General features: G+C 34.1%; 2 protein-coding genes across 3 annotated transcripts; both read right to left on the bottom strand.

The window, feature by feature from the left end:
- Positions 1–4,640: 4,640 nt before the first annotated feature.
- LOC115995474 (proline-rich receptor-like protein kinase PERK4) lies at positions 4,641–9,255 on the bottom strand. Its single transcript, XM_031120052.1, has 9 exons — positions 9,080–9,255; positions 8,159–8,830; positions 6,665–7,192; positions 6,449–6,541; positions 6,237–6,307; positions 6,038–6,114; positions 5,750–5,894; positions 5,455–5,616; positions 4,641–5,154 (listed from the first exon to the last, which is right to left on the bottom strand). The coding sequence occupies exons 2-9, from the start codon at positions 8,730–8,732 to the stop codon at positions 4,897–4,899; spliced, it is 1,908 nt and encodes a 635-aa protein (XP_030975912.1). The 5' UTR covers positions 8,733–8,830; positions 9,080–9,255; the 3' UTR covers positions 4,641–4,896.
- Positions 9,256–12,812: 3,557 nt separating this feature from the next.
- LOC115950956 (putative F-box protein At1g47790) lies at positions 12,813–16,976 on the bottom strand. Of its 2 annotated transcripts, none has more exons than XM_031068246.1 (3): positions 16,827–16,976; positions 15,668–15,821; positions 12,813–14,443 (listed from the first exon to the last, which is right to left on the bottom strand). In XM_031068246.1, the coding sequence occupies exons 2-3, from the start codon at positions 15,815–15,817 to the stop codon at positions 13,286–13,288; spliced, it is 1,308 nt and encodes a 435-aa protein (XP_030924106.1). In that variant the 5' UTR covers positions 15,818–15,821; positions 16,827–16,976; the 3' UTR covers positions 12,813–13,285. The 2 variants fall into 2 exon arrangements, with proteins under 2 accessions (XP_030924106.1, XP_030924105.1); XM_031068245.1 differs by lacking the exon at positions 16,827–16,976 and adding an exon at positions 16,584–16,797.
- Between the last annotated feature and the right edge of the window lie 213 nt (positions 16,977–17,189).

Below are 17,189 nucleotides of genomic sequence, written 5' to 3'. Positions count from 1 at the left end.
TCCCATCCCATAGGATGCGACGTCTTAGGACCTAAATGTTCAGGCCCAACTCCTTTTTCTACCTGAATTCCTCTAAAACCAGGATCGGACATCGCCCCGTGACCAGCGGCTAGCTTTTTAAGCCCACTCTCTACAAATTATATTGTGAGGGATCTTCCGTGCGCGAGCCCAACATCCTTATTGGGCCGCCAGAGAATCGTGTCCTTACAAATACCTACTTATTAATGGTACTCATTGACTTTGGGCCAATTAGAAATCACTACTTATCCTCATTTTACACGATTTTTTCTAGACATCAAAACTCTAGAAAAATTATGTCTCAACAACACTCAAAGAACATTTGAAGAAATTCATTCGAATCCTTCTTCAAAGACTCAAAGTTCCATTGGAATCAAGTTCTTAAAGCCTCCCAAAACTTCAAAATCAAGCCTCTAAAGTTCTAGAGAACTTCCATAAAAAAGCCTTTGCATTTGAAGAATCTTCAAAGAACTCGAAGAACATTTAAAGAACTTGAAGAACAACAAATCTCTAACAAGCTCAAAGCCAAAGATTCATTATGAAGACTGTTTGATCTATCTTCCAACCAAAATAAAGAAGATTTTAATCAAGACTTCATTTGCATAAATCATGGATTGAAGAACTTTCCTAGAATATTGAATAAGAGGAATGTCCTCATCTATTCAATAAATACAAATTTATATTTTTGAAGTATTTTCGATAGTTTGATTTTCAAACTTGGGATTTTGTATTTGCAATGCAAACCTCAAAGAGATGGATAAGCCATATCCCACTATCCAAGTTTGCATTTTTAAAAGAAAAGGAAAAAAAAAAAAACTTTTTGCACACTTGAGAGAGATGGTTAACCATGTCCTGCTACCCAAGTGAGCATTTTTTGAAAAAAAAAAAAAATTTTTGCACACTTGAGAGAGATGGATAAACCATGTCCATCTAACCCAAGTGAGTATGTTAAAAAAAAAAAAATCATCAACATGCAAAATTGTTACAAGAATGTACCTTTTTAAGTTCCATAATTGAAGTCATGCCAAACTTGACAAAGTTGCGTGGCTGAAATCTTGTAAAACTTGGTGCAAAAGATTTCAGAAACAATGGAAATTGAAGGGCTGAATTGGTGCAAAACATTTAATGCTACGTAAAAAGAAAAGAAAAGAAGTCATCAATGGCTGAATTATCTGTTGTATAAAGAAGAATAAGTCAGGTTACACACAAGCATGAAGCAGCTAACAAAAGATTTTTTTAAAAATGATTCTTTTTGGTGGATGGTCTCCTTGAAATAATTAGATAACATGGAGAAGATTGAGATAAGGAGAGGTCATGTAAAAATTACAAGGCATAAGGTAAATTTCCAATGATATATGTTGTATAAGAAAGAGATATAATGATACAATAAGTATATCACTTGGCAATTTAGTCAAGACATGTTCAAGGTTGTCTCATGAATATATTCTCTCATGCTCAGCGATAATACATGACGAACTTAATAGCATAAGATATTCATACTTTCTATGGCTCGAGGCAGATGTATTTCACAAAGCCTCAACCATTAGGCGGGGATTGAACTCCAAATCTTTTATTCAACTATTAGAAACTTTACCAGTTGATGAGCTTGTTAGGGTTTGTGCCCTAAAATCTAATTTATTGGCATGTTATAAATAATTAAATTGTTTAATTATATGAGACTATTTATAAATGAATTAATGGAACATTATCATAGTCCTTAAGATGCATTGTATGTGATTTAGTTACAGAAGATATAAATCACAAGTTCTTTATAAACTCAAAATATAGTTCGTAGTCGGTGATAAAATTGGGCGTTTTAACTGCAAAGACTATAACGCATCAACTAAGATGGTTTTGTCTTGATTATGGAAGTGAAGACTTCTAGTTGATGTGTTGATATGTCTTAAGTGTGAAAAACATATTGAACTGGACCACTATGAGATTTATTATTCAATTAACAACTATTATTTGAATAATTAATCTCACGACTTCTAATTTCATAGACTCTCAATCCTGAGAGGATAGTGAACCCAATCATGAAATATAGGTTACTTTGATATATCAGGAGTGTGATCTAATTTAACAGTCAAAATCTTAGTATGTTAGGTAACCACAAGTAGTGTTGAAGGAATACATATTCTCAAGATGGAATCCATAGTTTATTTCTATAGAGACACGAAATATCTCATTGAGATAAGTGTAATGGGAACTGGTTATTCAGGGCCGACCACTTTAGTAAGAGTTATAATATTTTATATTTATTGAAATTAGATTTCAGAAATATGAATAACTAAAAGATTAAATCGAGTACTTAAGGAATAAAATAGTTGTTTACAAAGTGACAGTTTATTATGATTTTGTTCACTATGGATATTTCATGGAGTGGACGAATGATATTATATTAGAGTCTTGAGATATAATTTCTTAATAAGGCTTAGAGTGCAATTATATTTCCATAGTGGTACTTGTTATATAATTAATGGTAACTTTGAGCTTGTCAAGAGTTGACAGATAAGTTTAAGGCCTATTGGAGCTAGAGCCTTATTAGTCCCTTTGATCTCATCTCAAGCCACACACTTAAGCTGTTAAAAAAAAAAAAAAAACGTATGTATGATTAAAAGAAGAGAAAACAGTTTTTCTCTACGGGATCTTGGAAATACACTTTTCCAAAAGAAAATCAACATACACAAGAACTGATTAAGAGACTACTTATCTTGGACACCATGTAGAATTGGGATGAAGATTGAAGGTATTCTCAAGTTTATTTATTTATTTATTTATTTTAATTTCACTGCATTAAAGTACACTTTCTTTTCTTTGTTTTAGAATTCAAGGTTATATGTTATTTCTAATGAATGAAGTAGATTCTTATGTTGCTTACATTGTGGGTTTTATACGAGATACAAAACCAGTTTTTCTAGCAAAGCTAATTAAAGCTCACTTTTTATAGTGAAAGTGGAATGCTACATAGCTGATATGAAAGCATGCATGAATAATGAATGGCAAAATTAAGTTCACAAAAGGCTTAGGATTATGGATATTTACGTGCGGAAAAAAATAAATCAAAGAAAGGAAAGTCACTTGCGTCAATTTTAGAAGAGAGAGATTATATAAGCAGTGGAAAGCAAGGTCAAGTTTCAGCCGACAAATACGCCTATGTTCGCTCCAATTAACACGCATGCAAAATGAAAATAGTACGCCAGCGAAATTAGGGTCTTATTCTATGCTGCTGTGGCTGTCCTTTTATGGAGGGCTGGTCGGGGAGATTTCACTCATCCAAGTCTAATTTGACTAAGAAAAAAAAAGTCATTCTTTGCGGCATTAAGAAATTTTTCTGGTCTAATTATTAGAAAACTTAAATTATACAAAAATTTAATAAAAATAGAATATTAAGTTCTTTAATTTACTTCTACTAAAAAAATAAAAAATAAAAAAAAGGAATGATGAGAGATAAAGTAAGAACTAAAAATACTTCTTTTTTTTTTTTTTTGGAGGAGAAGAACTAAAAATACTTAAATGTGAGTAATATGCTTTTTCAGTTATTTAAGCTAATTTTTTTATTTGGGTTTTTATAAAAAAAAAAAAAAAAAGAGTTAAGGATTACATTTGGGGGCCAAATTTATTTTTGCGTCTATAATTTTTTTTATAACAATTCTTATGTGACAAGTTATTGTTGATGGATAAAAAATTAATATCAATGGTAGCTTAGTTTAAAGCCAGTAATAACTTACTATCTAAGATTTTTTGTAAATTATTGTTAAAATATTGTAAATGTAGCATTATTCTATTTTTGTAGAACTCAAATTCTTAAAATTTTCAAATCAAGTTGGTCAATAAGTGGTCAATAACTTTTTGTAGGGAGACAAAATAAATTAGTTTAAAATTAATTTGGCAAGTCAAGGGTGGTCCTGTGAGTCGACCACCCTTACTTACAAATGGAACAAAATAAAAAAGAGGTAGTGTCTATTATACATAATTCAGTTTTTGAATTAAAAACATGTCTCGAAGTCATAATTTTAGTTCAAAAAATAATTTTTGTGCAATAACAATTACCCAAAAAAATTCTGATCCAATATCCACTATTATTTTGCAACGAGGAGCTATTCTGGCACATAAAGTCTTTGAATTCTTCTGTAGTTCTATCAACTTCTATGTTTTGGTAAAACGTACAACCCGGCATATGTGTGGCCTTTTTTATTTAAAGAGAGGGGCCTAATTTAAGGGTTGGGCATCTTGGAAAAATTTGTGGTGGTCTTGTGTGACCACAGATCCCATTGAAAAGTCATGATTTTTGTTTATTTGGGGACAGCGGATTTTGATTCATGGCTTGTTAATTGTTATTGTGCCATGTAAAAGGCCTAGGCTTTTTTTTTTTAAGATTTATGTAGAAAATGATTTACTAAACTATCCCAATTTTTTTTATAAATTTTTTATTAACATATTTTTTTTAATTATTATTATTTTTTTGAGAAAGTTATAACAGATTCAATTGTATGATACAAACAACTTTCTGAAATAATATAAGCTATAGATCTTTTATTAACAGATTTTTTTTTTTTTGGGAATAAGTTATAACAGATTCAATTGTATTATACAAACAAATTTCTGAAATAATACAAGCTAGATCTGTCTCCATTGCTTAGTATATATATGCAATAGAACATATCCAATTATAAAAAGAAAGTAATCAAGGATCAATGGAACCGCAGATCTTTCTCTGTGTCATCTCGAAACCCAAAAATCAAATTAAAACAACAACTTATAAACGTTAGCTGGATCATGAATACAATTCTTTGAAGTGTATGAACACCAAGATGGCTTTGTTAGGCCCCATTGTCAAGCAAGTCCTTCCATAAGGGTAGTCACTAGTCAGGCAGTTTAAGAGTATTGCTTTTGGTTCCCTCCATTGTTACCCATGTCGCGGGATTCATTACTGGATGTGCCAAACTCGCTGCTCACAAATTCCTGGCTTGTCAGTGCCATCTTTCTGAACTTCTTCATGTCAGAATTATATGCGGTGCTGTCATAGTCTGAGCTTCCAGTCATACTTGAGCCGGTGAAAATGGAGTTCTGGCTAGGCCTGATTCCATCATTCAAGTCATCCAGCGAAACATCTCCCTCCAATGCACGCACAATCTGCTTTCCATGATTATTAAAATCGAGTCAAGAATGGTTAAACATTATTATTATTTATTTATTTTTGGATGAATGTGTTCCTATATATTAGAAGCATTCATTATAAATTTAAAGCATGTTAAAGAATGTATCTGCATGTGTTCTCTCTCATTCTGCAATAATTATCTTATGCATCATCTCTCTCACATTGAATGTGCTCTATAGCCATGTAAGACTCATACACTGTGAGAGCAAAGAAACATATATCGGATATATGAGATACTTTCTTCTGGTTCTGGGGTTAAACTTAAAGCCTCATACCTGGCTCATTTTTGGGCGCTTTTTGCCAGAATGACGAATGCTGGCAGCGGCAGAGGCGACCATGCGTGTCATCTCATTAGGGTTGTAATTGTTCTCTAACTTTGGATCTACCAGTTCATCATATTTGCCTTCCTCCAAAGCACGAGTAAGGAGTGGTCGAGCCTGCAATTTGTTACACATTTACAGAAAAACTCAATGCTAACAGGACAAACAGGGGAAAAACAGAGAACTTTTGGACTAAAAATCTCAATGTAAACTACTCAAAATTGACAAAGTATTAAGAAAGTATACAAACCCAGTCCACTAAGCTATCATCCATTGTACTTGAAGCATCCACAGGTCGCCGCCCAGTTATTAATTCCAAGAGCATGACACCATAAGAGAAAACATCAGATTTATCTGACAGCTTTCCACTTGAAGCATACTCTGGAGCCAAATACCTGCATTGCCACATAGAAAAGTTCTTTTATTGATAAACTCACGTTAAGAAGGGCTAAACTTAGGTATTAATTTTCTACATCAAAGAAATTGTACCTAAGTTTTACCTATCTAATAAAAATTAATAACTTTGATGACAACATACCCAAATGTTCCCATGACACGTGTAGATACATGAGTGTTATTGTCAGAAGACAGCTTAGCCAATCCGAAATCAGCCACCTGAATAATAAGCATAAGCATCAGAAGCATCCTATCATATAAAATGCTAGGAAAGTGAACAGTTCTACAAATTTTATCAGTGGATATATCGTGTAGGAGCACTTGGGTAAAAAAACAGATACCATGGCTTCAAAGTTTTCGTCAAGGAGAATGTTAGCTGCTTTGATATCCCGATGTATGATCCGAGGATGGCCTGCAAGCAATTTCAATGAACAAATGAGACAGCTATAGTGCTTATTTTGGTTTTCTGTTTTTGTTTTTTTAAGCAAGATAAATCGGTGAAAATAAATTAAATATCAGATGAACACTGTTAGAGAGGCTGGGAATTTCTTACAATCTTCATGAAGGTATGCAAGCCCTTTGGCAGATCCTGTTGCAATACGAAGCCTAGTTTGCCAATCCATGATTGGACGATCCGTTCCTGCAACTAGTAAATATCATGGAAGCCAAAGTTAGATAATATATTTCTTGGAAAATTAATAAGATTTCATAAAGTTCATAACAGATGTTGATGTAGTATGGACCAAAATGCAAGCATAGAACTACTTACCATGGAGGTGATATTCCAAGGTCTTATTGGAAACAAATTCGTACACCAACATCCTCTGCCCACCAGCAATACAATATCCAACGAGTGACACAAGATGTCGATGATGAACACGGCTAATAATGTCAACCTCAGCCTGGAATTCTCTCTCTCCTTGTCCACTCCCTGACTTTAGACTCTTCACTGCAACTTCTTTTCCATTAGGCAACACACCCTTGTGCACATAACCAAACCCACCTTGACCCAACAACTTGTCCTGTGCAAAACCGCCTGTAGCAGCTGCTAGCTCCTCATAACTGAAGGTGCTCTTGTTGAATCCAAGTGCAAGGTTTGGTGAGGGTGGTGGCAAGGGGGGTCTGTGTGGGCCAGAGTAAGCGGCGCTCATTTCTTCGCTACTGGTGGGGAGTGCAGGAGGAGGTGCTTTCCAGGGAGGCCCAGGTGATGCTCCTTGGGATAGCCTCACAACATGGTCCGCTTGGGGAGTATTAATGTGCCAAGCAGATTGACCATTGTAGTATTCATGACTACCACCTAGGCATCACAAATCATGGAATGGTTATCAACAGCACAAACCAGTGATTGCTTAGCATGATGAGAAGAATCATAAATGGATTGCATGTAAGTTATTATGGATAAAAATTATCTGTCTCAATTTTAGTGTTTTTCTTTATGTTTCACCGATTACAGATTTCTATGCATATATTTTTTTGTTTTTTTTTTTTCTTTTTAAAGTTTTGGTTATTCTACAATGAATTAAAAAGAAGAAGAAGAATATATGAATATAATTGGAGTATAAATTTGGATACTTAAAATCAAGAAGAGGATTTTTAATAGTAAAGTACATAAAATTGAATTTTGAATTATATTTACAATCCATTTCCCCTAACATTTAGTCTCATGAATTCAATGATTCATAGTAAAATATTTTAGAACATGGTTCCATAATTTCTTATGTGGAAGGCTATCTTATACATTAGTTGCATGTAATTGATGTCTCATAGTTAGTGGGTACCACATACTAGTGTGGATTTCACATATTGTGAGACATTAGTGGGATACAATTATTGCACAAGATATTACCTAGCTCCCAAGACACAGGGAAATAAAGCGATTGAAACTTCATTTTGCCGAGCCTGAGCTTCAATGGCCATTACAAAGCTCTCAAAAATCAAAATAGGAAGTCCTATGAAACATTTCCTAATAAACTTTCTAATATACAGACATGAAAAAAGACAAAACCTTATTGTCAATAAGGTCTAATTCAAACGTAACGTCTCTCTCTTTCCTTTGAAAAATTAAGGTGGAGAATAAAAATTGTGGATAATGCGTATGTATATTACTAGAAGCAAATTTTGTTGTAGGATTAAGTTAGAAATACCAAGAATCGATTCTCAAAAAAAACAAAGGGTTAAAATACCAGAATTATATATGCATGACAAAATTTCACTTTTGGATTCTCTTAGAAGCACAGAACAAGGTTAAGGATTTGGCATGCACCTTTATGCGAAGGATCTGAATAGTATATCTGCATATGATCATGCTTTCTCCTCCTCTTCCTACGGCAGATGACACAAGTGATGATCAAAGCAATTAAAAATACGCCTACCCCAACTGATACTCCCACTATTATTGGTAGATTGTTGCTGACTGATGATGAAACGGACGACGTTGTGCTATTTGAAGAAGGTGCTGATGGTGGTGAGAGTTTGGGCGTAGGTGGCGGGGGAGGTGATGATTTTCCGGGAGGAGATGGCGAATGTGGCGGGGGAGGTGGCGATGTGGCACTGCCTGTTGGTGAAGGAGAGTTGTTTTTTGGAGGTGGTGGAGGAGGAGAGGCATCATTAGAAGAAGGTGGTGGAGAAGAGCCGGATGATGGTGATGGAGAAGATTCGGATGGTGGGGGAGGTGGCGGAGATTCTGAGGGTGGTGGTGATTCTGAGGGTGGTGATGGTGACCCTGAGGGTGGTGATGGTGATGTTGATGGAGTTGGAGAAGAAGAATTATTTGATGATGAATCTGGTGGTGGAGCGGGTGGTGAAGGTGAAGAGCTTGGTGACGGAGCAGTAGACATTATTATTGGTTCATGAACTTTGATTTCCGGCCAAGATTTACGTCAAAGAATGTGCCGGAAACTCCACCACTCCGGCAACTGCTCGTCTCGAGAGAACCCTATATAAGATGCAAAGATGGACAGAGAGAAAAGAGTTATGTATGGTAGAAATCAAATGTTCAATCAGCAATGAACAATGTGGAACATTTTTGCATTGTTCTATATTGAATGTGGGGGTTCTATAAGGTCCTAGGATTTAGATTTTTACAGCCTATGATAACATTTCCCATTGAATTTCTTATTATATATATGATAACACTTCCTAGCTAGAGAGGGAAAAAAAAATGTTTTGCATTGAAAAAAGGTACCTGGTTGAAGATAGAAGCTGTTCTCAAAGGAAAGAGAAAGAAAATTTGTTCCATATTGAGAATTCCATAATTGAAAGGAGATCCTGTCCTTCCCTCCCAATGATCTCCTACAAAGGAGGACCTCTCTCTCTCTCTCTCTAAAGTCTATACCTTTTGTTTTATCACCCCTAACTTAGTTTGAGTTTGTTATTCCTTTTACCAGTTCCTGGCATGGGTTTTGCTTATACTTCTCATTGATCCTATGTGGATCTATAATATAGGGAACAGATATTAACTTCAAATATAAACTCTCCAAATTCTACGCTAGTCTTCACACCTGTAACAAATACAGCCTTAGGCACAAACAAATAAAAGCTGCTACATTTCTACCCCAAAAAGTATGAATCTACATCGAGTTGCAGAGGGAAAAAAAGCTGCATGCAATTATTCGTGCAACATATATCCCGTCTCAGCAAGAATGTTGGCGGCTAAGAAGTATAAAATTTAATATACATATTAAAAAAAAAACCAATGTATACAAATCCTTTGTACCACTTTTTGTATTCCATTTTATGTTTCACCAATTGTAATTTACACCGTATTTATTTAACTTTTCTTATAAAATAGTCAAAGTTTAAAATAGAAAAAAAAATACATGATAAATTGTAATTTGGTAGGACATAAAGTGGAACACAAAAAATGTTACAAAAGATTTATATTCAAAGTTATAAGCCTAATTTATTGTAATTAGTATTGGATAAATAATGATAGAGATGAATGATGATTAGTTTTATTGATAAATAATAAGTTAATATTTAATTTTTTATCTATTTGGAATTCATGTTTGTATAAATTTAGATGTTGATAATAAATGAACAATAGACATGATTTTCTAATTTAGTGGAAGAAAATTCATGATTATTTAAGTTACAAATTGTTAAATAGTCTAATTTAGATGTCTACGGCATCTTCAAAGTAGTTCATTTATCAAATTTGAAAATATTGGTTCCCTCAAAACAATTAATCAAAAATTGTATACATAACAATTAGTATTAAATAGTTATGGACTAGTAAGTGGAGGCCCTAGATCCACTCCTAAAGCATCACATTCAATAAGGAAGGGTTTAGAGAAATTTGGTAAAGCCAACACAGGGGGATTGGCTACTGCATCCCTAAGCTTTTGAGGAAGGCTGCTTGAGCTTGATCATTTCACCGGAATGAATCATTCTTCAACAATGTAGTTAAAGGCTGAGCAATCTAGCCATAATCCTGAATAAACTTTCTATAATAGCCTCTTAAGCAAAGGAATCTCCTTAAGGCTACCTTGACACGCTGGCGGATAATTATTCTAACCTGTTATTAACAAACTCCTAACAGCACTTGCTAATTAACACAGCTAATACAATGCATCTAATTACATCAATGCTAGTCATAGTGCAACACTCTAGCTAGTATCATACTCTACCCCTTCAAAGCACTCTGCCCACAAGTGATTGTGTGTTATGTGAGTGTGTGATGAATCCCATATCAGGCATATACTGAGTTGATCTAGGCTTTATTAACAATTACAAAGAGCTTCAATTGTGACTAGTCATCATTTTAAGGTGTGGGACAACTTGAACAATACAAACACCCCCAAAAGTCAAATTCAGGATAAAGGAGGAGAGGAAACAGATAAAGGAGAGGAAAATATCTCTGAAAACACTCCTAGCGACAGGCAAATAGAAGGGGGTTGGAAAACAAAGACTAGAAACCAAAGAAGAGAGAGATACTCATTTGATGTAGTGTAACACCACGAGAAATAAATTTTTTTCTATTGTAATACATTAGTTTCATTTGAAATATATAGTGTTTATAAAATCAAGTGTTTTTTTTTTTTTCTTTCCCTATTTCTCTTTTATAAATAAATTGTGTCAGTCAATTAAATTTTACCTCATGGATCCATTCAATATCCTTGGGCTAGTTAGTTTTTTATGCTCACATAAGGTATAATGCAAATGTGATTATCGTTTTTCATTTAGTCTTTACATGTAAGTCCATCTCACAGGGTTCGGAGTTCAACAATATGCTACTGGCCCAATTCACTACTCTGGCAAAGCCTTTACTCCCATTGCCCATTCCAGCCTCAAATGAGGCTCCCACTTCCCAAATGCCGAGGGTTTCAAGTTGCTCAAGTTGCAGAATCATCAATTTTAAGTTTAAACTAGTTTTGGCTTGGCTTCTTCCATCTCATAAGCACAATAACTGGAACACTTTCGCAACCTTGGTTCAGAACACAATAGGAGTATTCCACCACTAGTTGTTTCACTTTTTTGAACAATAAGAAATTGGAGACACTTTTTTCGAATCTTTGTAGCCAAAGCTTTCAAATATCTATAGAGCACCATTTTATTAGGCATTTGAAATGCCTTTTTTTTTTTTTTTTTTTTTTTTTTTTTTTCTAAAAAAGAAGAAGCTTTCAAATGCCTAATAAAAAGGTGCTCTATAGATTTGTCTTGTTAGTAACTGCCCGAGCATTGCAAGCTTTAGAATGTATCCAATCCAGGCAATTAGAACCAAAGAAAGCATCATTTGCAAGAGGTAATCCAGCTTCCCTCCAAAACATTCTTGCCACCTGACAATCTCTAAGAATATGTGTTAACTGTTTCAGTTCCATTTGGACAAAATTCACAGGTTGGATTGCAATCCTATTTTCATGAGTGTTGAATTAACAGGCAGGCTATTGTTATAGCATTTCCAAAGAAACATTTGGATTTGGGCATGATACTGAGCTTCTAAATCCATTTTCCTTCGAACTCTTAGCTTCCATCATCATCATCATCATCATCATCGAGGGTTAGTTTATAGGCATTTTCGGAATCAAATCACCCTTAGTTGCACCAACCCGGTACAATCTGTCCTCACTAGCTGAAACCTTTCTCAGAGGAGTGACATTCATGGAATGAATAATTCAAAATTGTATGAAATGTTGAGGAAAAGTAAAACTACATCACTTTAGTAGTAAATAATCTAATGAAAGAAAATCCATGATTTTGCTTCCTAGTAACAATCTAATAAAAGAATTTAAAAATAATATTACATGGGAAAGACCTAATCTAGGTCCCATCGATTAAGTTAAAGGGCTACTTTACTAAAAAAAAATTAAAAAAACTGATTATGTAATTTTCAATATATTTTCATAAGTTATTACTTTCTCCAAAAAAAAAAAAAAAATCATAAGTTATTTAGAAAATATATAATAAAAATTAACAAAATTGAAAATTCCCTATGTCAACAATAACCAAAAAATATGTTAAGAAATAAAAACTAAATATATAAATATGTCAATATATTTATTATTTTTTACTTAGGTATAGCAATCAAGAAGTAAAAATTATATATACAAATTAACAAGATCCACTTTATCGAAATAACAAAAGTACACCATAAGTAGTAAAAACATACAACAAAATGTCCGATCACCATTCAGGCATTCACCAATTGAACTATATGCCAAGGCCAACATATTATAGATACCACTGCCAATGGACAGGTAGCCAGGAGCTTGAGGAATTTTGAAATCAAGTGAAAGAGGCCCTAACTTACGAAAAGCATATACTATGTGTCATTCAACGCAATCAGAGACATAATTTACACACAACCTAGGCTTCTGCTCTAAGAACTAAACATGCCTCAATTCAAACATTAATTGTCAATAGCCTAATAAAACTAGCATGGGCAAAAGACACAAGTTTTCTGCAATTAGCTCGACACATTCTCGAAACGATATCTTAAACATTTCACTAAAATGTAATTCAGAAATATCAGAGTTGTATTATCAGGTATTTGTGTGGAATTGTATGGTACTAAATAACCATCAAAATTGCTCACGTGGAAGATAAAGAAGAAGTTATTCCTATCATACCATCATATAGTTTTAACACAAGTAGTGCCAAATTGTCAATAGCCTAATAAAACTAACTAAATCAAACATAAGTTTCGAATTGGAACTTTCACAAAAGAGTAAAAGTTCCAAGCAAATGTCCTAAAACAAACAAGCCGGGTTGATAAAAGGGAGAAATGGGGCGAGGACTTATAATGCAGAACAGGCATGTAGCCATTTATAGGCTTAACCATAGCCAAGCAGTAAAAGTTCCAATCAACCATCCTAAAACCAACAAGCCGGATTGAGAAAAAGGGAAAGGGAAGGACTTATGGTGCATAACAGGCATGTAGATATCCATACGCTTAACCAATGGAATGCCATAGTGATGAGCTTGTACATGGATGACTGTTAGCTTGTTGTCTGCTAACCAATGGATGGTCCACGGGAACAAGGCTGTTTACATATGGGTGACATGTCACAAATCCATCGGGCCTCACTGTGCCCAATATTTTCACTTTCTGTGCTTTCACATGATAAGTGATAATCCTATTTCCGAAAAGAATTGCCAGGACATCATCATTCAGACAAGACAAAGCTCGCAACCCTCCAGACGTATAGCCAAAATCGTCTAGCTCAAGAGGAAAACTATGCTTCAGTACCATTTTAAAATCCCCATAGATGCGAATTGCATATTCATTATCTTTTTTATGCGGCAGAATGTAACACAACTCCCCATGCCTCTTTGTCAAAACACCTTCTGGTCCGCATTCTGGAGGGAGTGGCAAAATCCAACATTGCTCATATGTTAGATCAAAAGCCAGTACCGAACCAGCTAAAGTTTCCCAATAGACCATTCCCTTCATGTAAAGCCCATCACCACTCAGTTTCAAAGCGTCCAACTCACAACATAAAGTGTCAACAAGTCTCCAAGATTTTGACCTTGATGAGTAAATTTCAAAATAGAGGATTGGATGATCAGCCAAACGAAAGGCACAAACAAGCTGATAATTTGCTTCAAATTTCAATGCAGAAGGTTCAAACGCAAGAGCCACTGCTGATCCAGGTCCATGATAATAATTTGGTCTTGGAAGAACCTTCCACTGCCTATTGACAGGGTTGCAAATGTAGTAGGCATTGTCTTCAATGCAACTTTGACAGCAAATCAAGCCATTACAAGTGGTTTTGAGGATAACAGGTTCAGGCAAGAAACTGAAGGAAGGATCTGGAACGCCACATGAATGTGGATCGCATGAGATGAAGGAGTGTTCACCAGCGATTTGACAGAAGAATCCAGAGATGTCTTGGAAGCAATGACTTTGCTTGTGGGCTAAGAATGGATTAGTTATCCACTTATTCCACTCTTTGCTAACAGATCTAAACCTACAAATTGATTTTGCTGGGAGGAAAGGAAGGGCATGGTCCTTCACCAAATCTCCAATTCCCATTTTCTCCTTAGACTTTATATGTTCAGGGCATCTGGAAGAGCCATATGCAGTAGTGTTTCTTTGGGGTGCATATTCCTGAAATTGCAATCATTAAATATTAAAAATATATCATATATAAGCATAGCATCTTCATATGGAAAAGATCACTTGGCATCTAAACACTTTTAATAATATTGCCAAATTATAACTAAATAAGCATGAAAAAAAAGAAGTTAAGAGCACAATCCAACCAAATGTGTCCTTCATAAAAATAATTACAAATTAAGACCAGTTGGTCATAGATTCTTAATCAAAAGATTCAAAGCAAGCATAAAGGAGTCATGTTCATGTAGGATATCAAGGAAAGATTTATGGTTTTGAAAACAGGGTTAGGGTTTGTAAAATATTGGGGAAGTAGTGGACTTGGTTAGGAATTTAAGGACTCAGAACTTTGGTAGTATTTGCAGCAAATCAGAGAAAACTCTAAGAAAACAAACTACTAGCATCACACTATTAGGTTACTAGGAATCAGTCCTAGTGAAAGAAAGCATTACACTTTCCAGGGTTTAAAAAGAACCCAAAGCTAGCTGTCGAAATCCAATCTGTGAATGATAATAAAAGCCCAAAACAAAGCTTATATAAGCTTCTTTAAAACCCTGGCAACACTTAAAGTCTTGAGCTTGAAATAAACTAATTTGAAGGGCACATTATTATAAAGTAAAACAAAGTAAAAGACCACAAAACCCCTAATTATCTGACCAACAAATTATTAGAAGTATTACATTTTTTTTTTTTTTTTTTTATAGGTATTAGAAGTATTAAATTTTAACATTGCTTTGAATAATGTCACTACAATGCTGGGAACGGTAAATCCAGGCCTTTAAATTAACTCCCAAGTAGGACTCACACCACAATCATCCCATCAAATCATAACCTGGGATTGAAAAATCTTGTGTTTCTTGTTATTCGTGTAAACTTTAGGTGGCTGCTTTTTATCAGCAGAACAGCAAATTTTACTACAAAAAGATTAACTTCTGTTTACGATTTTTTGTTTAAACTTTATCTTCCAATTATCCATATGAGGTTTTCACTCTAGGCCATGGAATTTTATGGTGGCTTAGTTATACTCACCGTATGCACACAATCAAAAATAATATAATTTATTAGTGAATGAACAGAAAAATTAACGCATCAATGCACTAAACAAATAAATTTGTATGCTTATGAGCTCTCTAAAAAATGTATACATTTGAGACAGAGGGAATCATTCTTAATTTGATCATAGATAATCAAGAAAAAAATAAATCACCAAATACATACCACATGAAAATCATCGCCAATGTTCAACTTTTGCAACCGTTTGACATTACTCTCTTGTTCACTTTCAGAAAAAGAATCTTCCTCACAATCATCCATGAGGTCATTGTCAATATCCATTTCATCAGAATTATCGTCTTCCCAAATGTCCATTATCCTACAGTTAAAATTTTTTTATCGGTGAGTAACAAAAGGAACAAAAAGTATGATATCTTAAACATCTAATAATATGACAAAAGAACTTTCAGCATGTTAAAAAACTTGCTGGGAAAAAAATTGAAAACTAACAGAAAACACACCCAACTGACTTCATGGAGAAATTATCTAACAAAACCATTAATTAAAATGTTTTTGGTGTAGAATACTTTTGAATTACACTACAAAGAAAGCCTAACCAATCAAATCGTAAACCCTGATTCAATTAAAGATTGGATTTCTTTTAGTAAACCCTAGTTCAACTGGAGATTACTTATCACACAAGGAATCAAACATAAATAAGGAAACTCGATGAAATCAAATAAGATCAGATTATAAAAACAAGAAAATTTCATTTTTGTATTCGAATAAATTCAAAGAACTACGCAACTAATTACGTAAGAATCGAGATGATATCCAATTTCCCAGAAAACAGAGTACAAGGTAATGCCACATACATGTAACATGTTCAAGAAACAGAATCGACAAGTTATGTTAACTATATCAACAAATTATTTTCAAGAAACCCAAGAAAAAAAAAAATAAAAAACAAGAAAACAGAATCATCCACAACAAGTTTTTGAAAAACCTCACAACCCCAAAACACATAATTGATAACAACACCACAAGAACTCAAAAATATTATAATAGAACCCATTAAAAAAAGAAAAAAGAAAAAAAAGAAACAGAGGATCAAGGTTGAGTAAATGGAACCAAGAGTCACCTGCAGTGTGTATAACTCTAAACCCAACTACGGAAAGAGATTCCACAATTTTTTTTTTCTCGCTCTCTCAATGAGATATATTCCACAATGTGAACACTCAAACAAATAGTAAAAGTAGCGTAGGAAAAAATGAGGAAGAACAAAGAAAAGACGGAAAATTCTATGAAAGTTCGTCAGGATAAAGTGATAGGCTATATATAAAGAAAGATAGACAACGACTTGCAGAGAAAAAGAAACACATACTTTGTAGTACAAACTAAAGCCTGTAGAGTCAGTCAATCGCTCGTTGCCATAAACCAAAGAGAGAGAGAGAGAGAGAGAGAGAGAGAGAGAAACGTGTTAGAGAAGGTTCGGTTTCATATAAGTCTTTGGAAAGTCTTTTTTTTTTTTTGGCTAAAATATAAGTCTTTGGAAAGTCGCTGGAGCAAATGGGGTGTATTTATACAAGCGAGTGATTCTGTGACATGTTCAACAAATTCAAGACAGTTTATAGGTCTAGCGTCTAGGTTACTCTAGCCGGTTAGGGTTTAGAGTTTTTTTTTTTTTTTTTTTTTTTTTTTTGATACAAGGGTTTAGAGTTATTCTAGGACCTTATGGTAGTTCATT

This window comes from Quercus lobata, chromosome 6 (genome assembly GCF_001633185.2).
Source record: "Quercus lobata isolate SW786 chromosome 6, ValleyOak3.0 Primary Assembly, whole genome shotgun sequence".
NCBI classification, from domain to species: domain Eukaryota; kingdom Viridiplantae; phylum Streptophyta; class Magnoliopsida; order Fagales; family Fagaceae; genus Quercus; species Quercus lobata.
This window is presented reverse-complemented; position numbering and strand designations above follow the sequence as displayed.